The sequence below is a fragment of the Columba livia genome, chromosome 1 (genome assembly GCF_036013475.1).
Source record: "Columba livia isolate bColLiv1 breed racing homer chromosome 1, bColLiv1.pat.W.v2, whole genome shotgun sequence".
Classification (NCBI taxonomy): Eukaryota; Metazoa; Chordata; class Aves; order Columbiformes; family Columbidae; genus Columba; species Columba livia.
Window position 1 is genome coordinate 140,772,408 of NC_088602.1, and position 16,364 is coordinate 140,788,771.

The following is a 16,364-nucleotide window of genomic DNA, read 5'->3' on the forward strand; positions in this document are numbered from 1 at the left end:
AAAATACTGCATGAACTTTTGGTCTCTTAACAGGCAGAATTTAAGAAAATGACATAACCTCCCACACCAGCATTACAAGAAACTGTGGAGTTCCAAATAAATACCACAGGAATACAGTGGATATGTTTTATGTGTGCTGCCTCTGTTCCTACTCAAGAGTCCACACAAACACCTCTCTTGTCAATACGATTGATTTCTTTATGCCAGATTAACATTTGTGGTGAAAGAAGAGAAGAGGTCAGAACGAAGAGCATAAGAAAGGCTATTTCATGCCTAGATAAAGCAGCTGAAGCTTCACAAAAATTTGCAAAGGATAACCTTAAAAAATCATAGCTCTATATGATACCTTGGGCATAAACTGTGACTCAGTTGTGTGTGCAAACAGTACTTGCCAGAGCTATCACATTTAACGATGAGGGTCAAATTAGGGATAAACGCATATATAAAAAGTACCAGTTATACCCTTACTTAAGAAGTCGCTGTGACTGGATCAAAAAGAATCACATCATCGCTATAAAACTGTTTGAGGAAAAGAGTTATTTTAGTTCTCTGTAAAGACCGTTTTCCACTAATTTCCCAATCCTTAGGATTAGTGAAACTGAAATACTAGTACATGATGATCCTTTTTTTTCCAGATTATTTTCTCAATTTCTGATTACCTTAGCAACAGAGCACAGAAGATCTACTAAAAAGGGACAATTTTGCTACACAGTCATACACAATTAAGAATGGGATTCAAGGTTTTACTTACGGGACTGGTTCTGAGAAAAGCCTTAATTAGAGTTACAGGATACCCCCAAAGAGAATCACACATTCAGCTTCAGTGTTGGAAAGGGGAGGATGGGGAAGGATAAAAGCTTCTGATAGCACTAGTTTGCTTAAAATTTTGCAAGTGCTAACATGACAGTTCTCTGCAACACATCTTATGATGTTGCTTAAGCAACATCTTCTAAAACAAGCACTGCATTACATACATCAAACAAAACCTCCTTACCTATGACTTCCATCCAGATTTGATTTGTGGATGAAATTCAGTTTAGCATCTGCCCAGTAAAGTTTCGCTTCCTCATAATCCAGCGTCAGTCCATTTGGCCAATATATGTCCGTGTTAACTATAATGGAGCGGCTCGAACCATCCATCCCAGCACGTTCTATCTTTGGCACTTCTCCCCAGTCTGTCCAATACATGAACCTATTATTATTTAAAAAGGAGAAAAGATAAAAAGGGAAAGCAGTCACATATAAATCTACAATTGGAACACAGAATACAATTTTCAGTAAAGGCAAAAGTGGCAGTGTCTCTGGAAGACTGATCTACTGGGTAACGTATGCATGGTCCTGTGAAACACAACAAAATAAAGTTAATTTACAAAAAGCTGAAGAAAAACAACTTAAGAGAAACCCATGGTACTATGTCATGCTATACTTCTGAATGTTTCTTTCTTGCTTTGGGTCAAGCGAGAAAGTTGGGAATATCCAACAAATCTTGACAATAACCTCAGAATTCAGCATTAAACAGCAAAGATGGATATTACAGACTATCATAAAAGTACAACAGCCTCTTTAACATGGGTCAGTGCATTGGTGAGGTAAAGGAAAATCTAGGAGTGTGCACTTATAGTGAATATAGCAGTCACATGTGACAGAGTGAAGTGGATTTGATGGAAGACCAATTCACATGCTTCCCCACTCCCCCCACCCCCCCAAGAAATTCAGAGACAGGCAGCTAAGCCAACATGTTTACAAGCACGGCTTGCATCCGCTGACCAGGCAAAACACTCTGTAAAATCTTTTAAGATAGGGGAAGCAAGTTTTAAAACATGTTAGCATATATTGGCACATGTTTAAACATTATTTAGCAAGTAATGGGGGAAGGGAAGTTACCTAGTTCCATTTAAGCCTAAGGTAAAGCAAGGGAATCCACTTTATTATGGCTACAGACTAGCAGGGGGTAAGAACATTTGCCCTTTTTCTGCAGGTGGTAGAAAAAGAATTTACTTTTGTGGGTTGTTAACAGAATTCTTAACTAAACAGAAGTAATATATAATATAAACAGATTAGACAAAGCGTGTCAATGAAGCTTGCTCTCTCGTGTTGTTGCAGCTGGGACAGACAAGAAGACTACTGTCCTAAATTGCTTCTCATAACCCCATGATGTCTGCCAGCATACCTGCTTGTATCTGGTGCTCCCCTAACCTGACTCAGTCAGAATAACCCAGACTGGGAAAGATCTGAAGCTTCTAAACTAACCCAGATCATCACACAATCACAACATGTCAATATATGGTGCCCACATGTGAAGAGGCCTGGCCACCCATCCTTTAAGAAAAACAAATGTGTAACACATTTAAGGAACATTTGCAGATTAAGTTATTCTTGGCAAAGAATATATTTTTTAATTTTAAAAAGTCAGGAAATTCCATGCCATATTTCCCCCTTAATTCATGTCTACAGCGTGTTTGTTTTAATGCACAGCTTTATCTGCAGACAGAAATGCAGCTGATGATTAACACAAACATTGCCCTATTCGATCCCAAGTGAGTCATTCTTTGTGGAGCAATGTGCCTGTCAAACACAGAGTACAAATATCTGAAGAGAACATGTGAGACTTCTGTAGGCATGAATGAATTCTACAGAAAAACTAGTTTCCCATCAGTAAGAAACAGTCATGTAAGGTAGCATAGTAGCAAGTCACCTGGTCAACCTATGCAATAACTATATACTATAAAAAAAAAAAGTTAAGAAAAGTCAGGCAGCATTTCGCCAGCAAACACATGTGAGAAAGATGAGACAAAAATTAATTTCTTGAAACTTCTTTAAAAAGATCCTTCTTTGCCCCAGCTGTCAAGTCCTAGACTTCCAAATACTTCATCAATGTTAATAGGTTTCAAGGTTCTGGCCACCCTGCTAGACCGATTTTTCAGGCCTAAACAGCTCATTAGTCGCTGTATAGTTTCATCTTCTTCCCTGTCTCCCTCTCACCTCTCATGCAAGCTGCAATTACTCAAGGAAAAACAGGTAAGGGAAGTTTGGTAACAAAGCAAATCCTTCCCGGACTTCATAAAACAAACCCTGTTTCATTTGCCGGAGGAGCATATGTAAACACAGAGCCAGCTTTAAAATTCAGTAGCATTTCCAGTCAGCTACAGTGACCTCTGCTCAGTTTCTCCAATAATTTTTTTTCCACTATCACCCATTTGTTTTCCTCCACCCTGCTTGAAAGCCTACAGGTTTTAATGTCTCCATTAAAAATCTTTGGAACCAGCGATGCTCCAGCTGATGGCATCAAAGGCTGTGCTTGACTTGGGAAGCTGGGCTTTTCATCGCTGTAAAGGCAATGCAGGTTATAGCTTGACAAACATTTATTTCAGTAACAGTTGCTTTTAAGCAACTTCTTGCACATCATCTTTGTTTCCAGTACACAGCTTATATGGCCATGGAGGAAACTGGATTCAAGGAACAGGTCTGGGCTAAAAAGAAAAGAAAAATCAGTCATCAGCCTGAATGCATTCCAGCCCACAGCTCCATGAACACTTCCACTTGCACGTAGAGTGGAGGTTTCTACAGCTGCCTCATCCAGCACAGGTGCCAAGAACTGTCTCTTTCTTACTCAGAAAGTGCATTTTAGAGCTTTGTCTGCAACAGCTGAGCAAGTACAGGATACAGGAGTAGGAGGGAATGGGAAGAACTGTGTAAAACAGCTGTAAGAAATGTCCCCCATCATAACAACGCTTTAAGTTAACTGCAGCTGCTAAAAAGCAAGGGAGACAGGACTAATATCCATGGGAGAGCTGGGGGGATGGATGGACAGGACTGTAAATTCCTATTACTGCAATAGTCTTTCTACAGATTTTGCTACAGAGATCTCAGGTAATACCAAACTGTTCCCATGTGTGCCGGTTCCTCCTTTCTGGAAGGCTTACAGATTCTTGTTTCATTATACAATGGTTGGTAAGTAATCCATACGGAGACCATACCAAAAGGAAGACCTTACGACATACAGACTTCTTGAAGGATGGTACACCAGCCATACAGACATGGTAAAGGTCATTCTCCTTCCTCCTCAATCTCTTCAAACACATCTACTTATTTCCATTAAACAAACAAACAAACAAACAAAGCCACCACCAAAGCACACAAGATAGAGCAAAATAGTAACTGAAAAGTAATGTTTTGTGCTAAATTATACCATTTATAAACCACTGGAAGACTACTGTTCCATTTGCTCCTCACCTAGTTACACCTTGCTCCAAAATTTAAACCCAGGAATAAAGATTTTAATTCTAGCCCAGGAGAGGAGAGAAAAAAAAAAAAAAAAAAAAAAAAATCTATACTACCTTCTGAATGTTAATGAAATAAAACGTATGTATGTAGCATGTTCACTCTACAGTGGTGTCAGCATGGCACTGGGCTCCATGTTGGACAATCCTAAATCTGTTAGATCCAAAGTGCAATATACAGACAAGCTGGAACTGGCTCCAGCAAGCCTGCTTGGGTCCAGAAACAGGAATGCTTTCTAATGCTTCTTATCTTAATGTTGGTTTATCTTATAAGGCTATCCCATCTATAAAAATTAGGAACAAATACAAGAAAAGCTTTGATCGTATTTCCCTACAAACTTTTATCTACGCATCTTTAGATTTGGTATTTTTAAATTTTCGTTTCTCAGGTATGCAAGGTAAACCCAGACAATAAAAAGGCATCAGAAATCACTATGTAGTATACAGCTGTAACTTCACAGTTTTTATTTGCTCCAAATTAAAAGGTTTCGCTACAGAAGAAAAAAGAGGAAACAGCATTCTTGATTCCATTCTGTGTGATGAACAAATACAAAAAATAACAGATCTTTTTTGAAAAAGCTCATAGAGTCTAGGCATGCTGATGGCAGAATATCCCACATACATAGAAAAAAGCTTGCAGAGTACAAATGCCAAGATTAAATGCTATAATTTAGCAGTGATTTCCAACAGTGTACACAGAGGGAGACCAATTCATCGCCAGCACCCATCAGCTTTGCACCTTTCTGATCCACACCGCTCCCTCAAGCCGATGCAGATCCTTTCAGTCCTACTATCCCATATGAAACCAGGCCCCTGCCGGGAGTGTCATTAAAACACCAGCCCCCATCGAGATGCATGCAACTGTTTCACTCATTGAACGGGGATGCCCTACGCGACACATAAGCTGATTTTAAGGTAGGTAATTGGGACACCTTACAGGGTTGGCAATCGTTTACCTTCCTAAATGTTATTCAGCGGGAAGAACAGCTGCTTAATTGGGACAGCCAATTATTTGGTGAGGCCCAGTGAATGCTCCAACTTTGCAATTATGCTCGTTTCAGCCCCTAAGAGCCTCTGAGCTCTACAGGGACCCAAATAGCCGCCAAACTTCAGAGCCCATGAAGGTTTCAGAAGTGCAGCAACCCCTGTGGAGCTCATCAGCTCTGCAGTGGTCCTGGTGTAACACAGCCCACTTCAGCTCCAGCAAAAGCAGGACTGGCACTCATAGAATGAAGAAATACCAAGTTAAATGACAGGTGCTGGAGTAGCTCAGGAAAATTACACACAATAAATATGTGTTTGGCTATCAAAAGTAGCTCTTTGCTTGAGAAGAATAAACGTTCACAGCCCTTCAGTAGTTTAAGAAAAGACACTTGAATCAAGTGACCCTTCAGATATCCTGAACAGCAACTTCTTAAGGCACGTTCATAGGGATGGAAACAGCAATTCAGGAGGACATAATAAGTATCAAATGACATAGAAAATGGATTTTCAAATAAGGGGACTACAAGCATCACAGGAAGGTTTTAATACAAAGTTTCTCAACTGATTGCAAAATTCAGGAAATATTTTCAGTCCTCCAAGAGAAGCAAAAAATGCACATAGCAAATCAAATATGGAGATCATTCTTCACTAAAGAGACGAAGAAATACCCCTTTGGGATACAATCAAGATAAACATGAGAACAGATGTTCTTAGCTAGTTGAGAACTGTATTCTTACAATAGCTTGTCTCTCTGAATAAGTAAGTGCGGACATTAGCTGAGTGTAATCTTCAGAGCTGCTCCACAATAATTTCTTATGGCAGAAGTCCACAGGTGCTTGCACCTCAGCTACACTATTTCTCAGCCCAGATTATTAGTTCTCAGACCATCTAAACTAGACATGAGTCTGTCCAGTGACTTCAACACAATGACCCGTAACAGAGACATCTCATCCTGCTACTGCTGCTAACAAAGCAGTAACCTTGTGCAGAAACAGAGGTCAGTAACGACGGATTAGTGCAGCCTCCACAGCTGATCTGTCAGGGATGCTAAAAGACTCAACTGACAAGAGGGAGTAATCAATGTGCAGAATTCCACATATATGTATGTCTACCATACACAAGAAAAAGCTCTACCGGAAAACGTATTTCATAAGACATACAAATATTTTTCCCAGTATACTCTATACTGGTTCCCTGAAGAGGAAGAAATTATCCTGGTTGTAGTACTTTTATGCAAATGACTGCATTTATCCTAGGACATCAGGCAGTATACTAATTAGCCAAAGACCCACCTATAACCAGTACAGGAATACGAGGATTTCCACTTTAGAGCTGGTTTTAGTCTCCTTTTCAGATCGTATCTGGCAGGAGAAAAAAATATCACCAGAACTTCCCATTTCTTGGAATTCTTCTATAAATAAGATATAAATGCAACCACTCTGGTTTTGGAGGAAGAAAACGTGATTAAATGATCAGAAGCTGAAGCTTTGTTTCTAGCTCAGTATCAATAACACAATATAAAACTAGAATGAGATTTTGAAGATGGTTTTCACAAGCCCTGAAAAGAATACCTTGGCAAAAACACTGAAAGTCATTATAAGAAATCAACATGGAAGCACAAACTTACATGATATTCCCATTTCATAAACAGAAAGAAACAACTCGGTGTGCAAAAGTATCTCTCAGCCATCATGCCATCTATTTTCCGGTATTCTAGTTTAAAGAATATGCTGGGCAATTTGACAAGAACAACACAGATAAGAGATTGCTTTTCATTTTCACACAGACATTTCTCAGAGTCCGTGGAAAGTAAGATTTGACTTCACAGTCAAACATGCTGATGTACCACAGAGTCACATGCATATGGTTGTCCTTTTGGTCACAGATCCCAAGGAAAAAGAGAAAGAGGTTCATTAAAGAACAAGCAGCAGCTAATTTTCCTGAATGTTCTCAAAAGCAGAATTTCAGTTGTGTGAGGAAGTGGAAAGGTCTCTTGCTCCTTGAACTTGTAAATTAACTTTTCCTATCTTCAGATACAAAAAGTCTAACAACATGGCTTCCACAGTTACAGAGCAGAAACAATTTTTGGGTTTCTCCTAGAGCAAGCAGGAAATAAAATTCGTCAGAACTTAGCAGCTTTTAAAAACAATATTTGAAACAACAGTTTTCCCAGTTTAAGCCATACAAATGCAAAAAGAAAAAACTTCCCTTCTCTGTTACCTAGTTAACACCATTCCTAGATAGCTGACTGCAAGATGCAAGCAACGGGCAGATGTGCTTCGGGAGGGCCTCAGCGAGCCCTTTGCACAAGAATCACTTCAGATGCAAGACACTGTCTGAAGTTCAGCCAGCCTTTTAGCAGCAAGTGAGCCAAGAGTTAATGTAACAGGAGATGGACAAATTAGCAAAACTAAAATTCTTGCCTTCCAACCTACCTTGGTTATTCAACTATAAAAAGAAAATAGCAGAGGAAATCAAACCAGCTGGCACTTTTGACAGACTTTCAAAAAACAAACACACAAACAGGAAAAACAAACCAAAACAAACCAACCAACCAACCCACCCCCACACAAACACAAAAAGATGTGCCACAGTCTCTCAAGATGCCAGGAAAGAGACACAGCCAGAACTGTGTCTGCCCTGGCAGTGCCTCCAGCTGTAGTTGTTCAGTGCTACCCTGGAGGAGCCCATGAACATAGAACCACTCATTTCAAATTTTTTTGAGATCCTGTTAAAAGGTGCAGATCTACACGGAACTGAACAAAACATTGAAAGCAACATAGAAGAACACTTAGCTACGTTAAAACTGCAGGTGGTGGAGAGCAGTGAACAAACAGTGGGATCACTGCTCACCATCTTTCCCAGATAAAATTTAAGGTTTTTGTACAATTAAAAAAATAGAGCATTTCTTTACAGGGACTTGCACTAAAAATACAAACATTTGCATTGTAAATATTTAGTTTGTAAATGAGAATTTAGAATTCAGTAATTCCAAAGTGCCTTGGGCTGAAACTAGACAAGGCAGCTGCTACCATGAATTTTTCACTCCCAGCTTTGACACACAAGGATCTTTTCAGCACAGTCATAATCAAACTCACTTCTCTTTCAACAAAAAAATGGGATAATTCTCCTTATTACCTGATACATCCTGAATACAGGAAGAGGGGAAAGATTTTCTCTATACTTAAATCTTAAATTGGAACACACCAACTTCTGCACAGCAGTAGAGCATAGTCATACATCCCAATGGCGTCATTCAGTGCATGAAGGAGAGAGGGTGAAACCTGCTAACTAGCATTCTGGGCTGTTCCATACAAGCAAAAATCTAGTCATCTCACTGTATATCACTGTACAAAATTTTGAGTTATGAACAGCACACAGAGTGCTACACAGATACATCAGCTACGCTCACTTTAAACAGAATTTGCTGGTATAACTATCCTGCCAGTCCCTAATGCAGATGGAGCTTAAAAGAGTTAAAGTTTCTAGCCGAGATCTACTCACTTAACTTTATTCCTGTTCTACTGCATTCAGTTTGGCCCAATCAACTCCCTGAAGCAGTTCACAAGACTATCAAGTGCGTACCTGTGCTAAAACATGAGAAGGCAGGATGGCACGGCCAGGAAACAAGAGGAGAAAAGGGGTTAAATTAGCTGAAAAACTACCAGGGAGATGCCCTGTCTTCCATCAGCTGAAACTGGGGAACAGCATGTTCCGTATCATGAGATTCTTCTGCAATTTTTCCTCAATACGATTACTTTGTTTTATCATTCTAAGTAAGTCTTTCATCAGTAAAACGCTACCTTGTTATTCAGCCCCTCTCTCAGTACGCTGCTACTAACTGAATCATTTTTATGTTCTTGATTCCTGATTCCTCCAAGGAATACGAAACCAAGCTGGCTCTTACCTTTAATATCATATTGCCAGGACTCTGCCATTTCTTTTTTCATAGATTCCATCCTATTGTTCGGTATGTAAATCAAGCTTACTTACATGTAGCCATCATCCTTTGCCTTTTTTTTATTAAATGAATTCATAATGTCCTTTAGGACTTCAGTGCATTTTCATTGCAGTTCCTACCCTTGTGATTTGTTTATCAGCTTGTTGATAAGGAAACCAACCTGATGCCCTCAGTAAGGAACAGGCAGGCAACCAGTTCATTCATTGCAGGTTTCCTGAAATGGCTTTATTTGCCTTGATTAGGGTTTTTTTGTGGTTTGGTTTGTGTTTTGTTGTTTTATTTTCTTCTATACTTTGATCATCTACTAGACTCACTAAATCACCTACTCGCCTATAAGAAAGCAGCATGCACCAATTAGTCTTCTCATACTACAAAATCACCAAAAATAAGATCTCATTTTTAACCCATCAAAAGTTACATGATGTACACTACAAAATAAATTTAAAAAAAACAAAAAGGGGGAAGAGAAGAGATCGCCCTGTGGAGGGTAAAAGGAGTAGATATAAAGGGACACAGTGTAATTAATGCTTAATGAGATAGGCCACATTACACTGTAGATTCGGTTAGAGCTCTAATTGTGGAGATACCAACCTAGGTGGGCTTGTTTTTTATTGAGAAGGAGGAATGTTTTCATAGAACATTTAGAAGGGCTCACCAAATATGATCTGAATACTGACCAAAGACTTCACACTTGGATGAAACAAACGGCCCTTCATTTTTACATTTAAAACATTATTGTCAAATAACTGAGATGTCCAAGACTTTTCTCAATGTTTTTCTAGGTTAGGATTTGCAATAAAGGAAGATGTTTTACTTTTCCATTCCTAGTTGAAACAGCTCACTACCAAGTATTCAGATTCAATTTTTATGAAAAAAGTGGCTATGCATTCTACAGCAACTACACGTGCAGTATTTATGCACCTGGAATTCTGAAGTTAAAAATCAATTAAAACGGCTTTAAATCCAAGTAATTAGCATTTCTCCCAACAAGCTTCTTGCAGGTCATTCACCTGCTCTTCTGGTAAGAGCCAACATTAATCATGCACATCACATACAAATTACTTCTGGCACAGAGATATATTGGAAGAGGGGAGAAAAAAATCCCAAATCCTCCCCCAAGCACAAGCCTTACTCACAAAACACTTTCTAACAAGGCACAAGGAAAATGCCCACCAAACTATTAAAATAACTAGGGGAAACCCAAATATGCTTCCAGTCACTCAAAAGTGTAAATTTAAAACTTTCAGCTCAACTCTGAATTGCTCAGGAGAAAAAAGAGAGGGGAGGGAAAAAACCAACCAACCAAACATAACCACAAACAACAACAACAACAAAAATACAACACAAAACAACCCCACAGGAAAAAAAAAAACAAACCTGCTGATCATCTGCCATCAGCTCACAGAATTTAAAATAATTATACTAACTGCCATTAAAAATTACAGGCTGTTTACAAACAAGCAGAAAAGTACTCTTGCCTGTTTTCACTACCATATCTGGAAGATGATACATAGAATGAAAGGAAAAATAAAAAAGAAAAAAAAAAGTATTTAATTTTGAACAATTTAACTAGATAAAACCATCAGTTTTGAAACTCAGATGGTGCTTGGGAGGGGGGGTAGGAAATGGTACTACAGAAATGATATAAGCATGTACTGATAAACATTTTGGGAAACAGAAAGCTACCTTTATTTGGCAACAATGTTGGGAACTATTGCATAAAGAAGCAGCCTCTAGAAATTGCATGTCTTACTAAAAAAAAAAAAAAAATCTAAAAATCCAAAATCAGAAAAAAAACAGGGTTTTTTGGTGTGAAACTCTGATGTTCACAAAAGCAGAAAATAAGATTACAGCAATATTTTGCTTATTTAAAGAAGCTTAAATTTTGCTTTTCTGCCCAATAAACACTATACCAATAAAACCAATCCAGCTGTTTGCAGTCATTTTTGCCAGAGGCACAACACCTCAGGGCTGTCACTTTTCCACCTCTCTCCTGCATCAGTGCAGAAGGCGGGGAGTTGAGTCACTGATGAGGAAGGGACCAGCAACTCCTTCCCTTACACCTACTTTCTGACTACCTTTCTCCACACTAACAACCGTACTTAGGCGCTCTCTGAAGAACACATCGAGGAAGCTAGATATTGCCAGCTCAGGCAGAAAGATTAGCAGCCCTCAGTCCAGAAGACATCATCTGGCCCAAGCTTTGTGAAGCACAGAAGACCTTCTTACACTGTGCAAATCCAAGGAGGTGAAGGCAGTGCGAGCAGGGCCCGCTTGCTATTCTTCCACTCAGAAACGCTCAGAAGAGGTGAAAAAGAGGCTTAAATGTTGCTGTCATACACGTATAGCCATGGGAACCCAAGCTCTCACAGAACAACATTCAGGTTTCAGCTTTGTTTTTGAAACCCCATTCTAAAAATGCATTGGATTTAATTAATTTGAAGGGGGAAGCTGTATCACTTCCAGCTAGACAAATTCACTGCGTTTTTTTTTCTAGAAACGCCAGGAATTACTACACTCAACACCTTCAGCTCATGGTTTCACTGAAGAAAAGATTTTGAGTCCGAAGTGAGAGAAAGATGGCAGGGCTCAGACACAGGCAACCCCAGACAACAAAAGCAATTACTCCTCCTCCCATGGGCTACACAGGAGTCCAAGGAACATGATTTGATTTTTGTTTGTTTGTTTTATTTTGTTTTTACCCAGACCGCACTTGTAAGGCACCTTCCTTTATGTTGGTGACATAAAACCAGGAGGAACATGTGCAGGAAACCCAAGTATAGTGCTGGCACCAAGGGAGCCTACCTAGGCAAATCCTATTAGCTTCTGTTTTCAAAACCAGATGTTTTACTTAGGGTTTACACCCAGCCAAACAATTATTACACGGCACAACTCAGAAGAATGCAACACTAGAGTGTATTAAGCAGGGAGAAACCATGGGAACATAACAAAATCTAACCAATTCAAAGCTTTTCCTGCAAATGATAATAACTTGAGTGGCTTTACAGAAAAACTCGGAGTTTGGAGTGTTTTAACAAAACAATGAAATTATTCCTTGCATTTAACTTGCAAAACCAGCTGTCACAGTAAACAAAACACTAACCACATATAAATTATATGCTAATAAATGCAAAACAAGCATAAGAAAAAACCTCAAAACCAAATAGACATCTTTACTATATCAAAATATGTTGTGAATTTACAGTCCAGTACTTTAAAGATTCATTGTTACGTATGAGAGATCCTTTTAGTATACAACTGCATTATACTGGAGAGCTGGCAGTCTCTTTTACCTAGCTGTGAAATGTTCCCCAATTTTCCATAGAAGAGTAGAAAATGACAACTTTAAATGTGATTTAATCTGTTATAATATTTGTTGCTGTGTTTTCTCCCACTACCTTTCATCTGTTAGAAATCTCCAAGAAAAAAAAAGGCACAGAGAACATAAAATTTGGGGACATGAAACCTGAGCTTAGCAAAAGCCAACATGCACATGTGGGGAAATTTCATACCGCTCTGAACTAGTGGGAAAAATCTGCTTATTGAACCCAGAAGCACAGAAGGAGCTCAGGCACTAACCCTGTTTCAACAGGTTGCAAGAGAGGAGGAGGGAAGTTTTAGAAGTCTCTTTTATTCTATTCCTTCCCTAGCCTATACATTAAGACTTTTATAGAAAACTCAGCAAGTTACAGCTTGTTAAAAAAAAAATTAGTGCCTGCTGTATCTGTGATTTTAGTAGTTTTATGGATACTTAGCACGATGATGGTTAATGCATTTTACAAGTATAATATATACAGATGATAATTTACCCTTCAGAACAGCTGGTTGGAGACACCTCCACTATCAGTCATTATCAAAGGGGAGGGGGGGTGGTCACTCTCCCACATGCAGCAGGATCTAAGCCAGCACAGCACATGCAAAGGCATTTCTGCCCATAAATAGATACTTACTGTTGCAAACTGATTTTTAGTTTTGATTTTGCTCCAGGGCCAAACTTACGATTTCATTTAACAGGAATCTTACGTATCCAGCTAACTCAAGTTATTTGGAAGAAAAACTTAAAATGTAAGAACATCCAGAGGGAAAACTGAGGAGTTCAGGCCTGGAATGCTTAAAACCTGCAATGCACAATGCCACAAAAAAGCAAATGGTGCATCTGTTGATACACAGCTGGAAAGTCCTACCATATCCAGAAGCTAGTCATGGTTTTCTGTCTTTTAGACTTCGTGTTGTGTTGTTTCTTTAGGTTTCTTTCATAATACTTGGTTACCAGCCTTTAATAGGGAGAAGCACGAAATCCTCTGTGCCATTCTGCAGGTGCGTTTTGAGCTCCCACCACAAAACATGGGACAAGGCAGCTGAATTTGTAAGTGAAAACCTCATAGATTGGACACTGAGCAAGGTAAGTGGAGAGCATGCTCTCTTCTGAATTATAAATATGCCACTGAAAACCTGGCACACACTTTAAACATTACAAACCAAAACTGGACCACAGACTGTATCTGAATTTTTATGTGAATTACTCCATACACATAAATCTACTTTGCACACAGAAACCATCGTACTAGAAGACATAAAAATTACATGGTACAGATAAAGGACCTGTCACTCCCACCAGGTCATTTTCTAAAGACTTGCCCACGGCCAACAGGTGAGTGAAAGTCAAAGAGAGGAGGACACAAAATTTTATATCATTCCTCACAGTGGTGCCAGCCTTAGGTAAGCTTCACCCAGAACTGAATACAAGCGTGACAGCAGTTCCTGAAACTTCAGAAGTTTGCACCAGATCTAAAAGCTTCAATGGAGCAAAAGCACAGAGGAGCTCCTGGGAATATGGAAACATCATGTATAGCAAAGCACACGTGAAGAAAAGCTGGTGGCTGATAACAATCTTGTCTTAGACCTAAGACCAACATGATGAAGAAACATTACCAGCTGGGAATCCAGATATGGAGTAGGTCAAGTTGTGAAGATGTAGCGCAGAATAACAACCAAAAATTGCCCAAATAATTTATATGAAAGAAGTCAGAAACAAGGAACAGAAATCTGTAGGTTTGGTAGCAAACTTGAGAGGTTAAAGTATGCAGATAGACCCCCTGGCACAACTGCATTTCAACAGCAAGCTGCAGTGAGGCAGAAGCAACACCAACTTGATGATTATCAACTACATTCACACAAAAATTGCCTTTTTAATAGTTTACTGACTAATATGTAAACTCAGGTCACATTCTGAACTGTAGTCTTTACACTAGGCAAGATCAACTGTTATCCAATGTGTAACTGTTAATTTCCAGGGCTGGGAACGCAACACATGAGAGATATTGTGTTTTCAGCTGCCATGCTACTCTGTTTTTTCTGACCACTGACATACAACACAGTGGGTTTCACCCCTTTTTCCACTGCAGGAATTTCTCTGGTGGGAAGAATTAAAGGATACAAATTATCTGTCAAATTTCTTGCCACTCAAACTGCACTTTAATTATTAGTTCTCTCCCACAGTTCTCATTATATCCCTATTACACCCAAAAGCAAAGGTTTTAGTTCTTGGTATAACATGATCACTCTCCACTGTTACTTAACTATTAACATAACTTCAGTTAAGAGTTTCTCAAGGTGACTGAAAACTGCATGTATTTGCCATCAACCCAAGTCTGCCAAGCAACTGTGTATCCCTAATGAACTAATCACAGTATCTCAGTGTGTTTGGGATTGGAAGAGACCTCAAAATATCATCTAGTCCAATCCCCCTGCTGGAGCAGGAACGCCTAGGTGAGGTCGCACAGGAACGTGTCCAGGCAGGTTTTGAATGTCTCCAGAGAAGGAGACTCCACAACCTCCCTGGGCAGCCTGTTCCAGTGCTCTGGCACCCTCACTGAGAAGTTTCTTCTCAAATTTAAGTGGAACCTCTTGTGTTCCAGCTTGATCCCATTACCCCTTGTCCTATCATTGTTTGCCACTGAGAAGAGCCTGTCTCCATCCTCATGGCACTCACCCTTTGTATATTTATAAGCATTAATAAGGTCACCCCTCAGTCTCCTCTTCTCCAAACTAAAGAGACCCAGCTCCCTCAGCCTTTCTTCATAAGGGAGGTGCTCCACTCCCTTAATCATCTTTGTTGTCCTACACTGGACCCTCTCCAGCAGTTCCCTGTCCTTCTGGAACCGAGGGGCCCAGAACTGGACACAATATTCCAGATGTGGTCTCACCAGGGCGGAGTAGAGGGGAAGGAGGACCTCTCTCGATCTACTAACCACCCCCCTTGTAATACACCCCAGGATACCATTGGCCTTCCTGGCCACAAGGGCACAGTGCTGGCTCATGGTCATCCTGTTGTCCACCAGGACCCCCAGGTCCCTTTCCCCTACACTGCTCTCTAATATGTAATTTTCCAACCTATACTGGAACCTGGGGTTGTTCCTGCCTAATGAACTCTGAAACAGCACAGCGGTAGTATCCCTTTTTTGAAGGGGACAAAGCATTTCTACTCCAAAACTCTTCTAAGAGTCACAATTACAGTCTTAAAGGTGAAAAACACTGGGGCCGAAATATAGCTTTATTAATAGTGGCAGCACTGAGCATGACTGCTGACAGCTTGAGACTTGTGTCCAAGCCATGCATAATTTACAGGTATTGCTGTATATGATTTCTGTCCCAAGGCTAAGTACGATTAATTCATCTAGGTTCTGGGTTTTCCTTTAAGCTTACATTTTCCATGGAAATGCAGTAACATGCTCATACAACTCAACTCCTCCAAGTTTTGCATCAGCCAGCACTTGTAAAAAATATAAAAAAATAAAATCCCAGATTATGTATGCATAAATATGGATATTCTTTTCCCCAAGAGCTCAGTGTATGTACATCAGGGATGCACTGAAATCTCCAGTGCAACAATTTCTGAAAACTGACTTTGTGCAATTAAAAAAAAAAGTATTTTGCTCTAAATTTAATTTATTCCTTTCATATCAGGTCAAATTTAGCCTGTCCATTCCATGGTCTGCTTCAGATAACAATACTTTCTTTTGTTATAAGTCACAAACAGTAATCCCTTCGTGCTCGTTATCCAATTTTACCAAAGGCTTTTATCTGCTTTATTGACAATTAATGTTTAACTACTCTTCTCTGAACTGAATTTAATTGTA

At 39.5% G+C, this 16,364-nt stretch overlaps 1 protein-coding gene across 2 annotated transcripts in view; it reads right to left on the reverse strand.

Annotated features, from left to right (window-relative positions):
• The window catches only part of LRP6 (LDL receptor related protein 6), a 134,226-nt gene that overhangs the window by 82,080 nt on the left and 35,782 nt on the right, over nucleotides 1–16,364 (reverse strand). For both annotated transcript variants that reach the window (XM_065033718.1, XM_065033724.1), the window contains one exon: nucleotides 995–1,192. In XM_065033718.1, coding sequence (XP_064889790.1) covers nucleotides 995–1,192 — 198 coding nt within the window. The remainder of the gene's footprint in view (nucleotides 1–994; nucleotides 1,193–16,364) is intronic.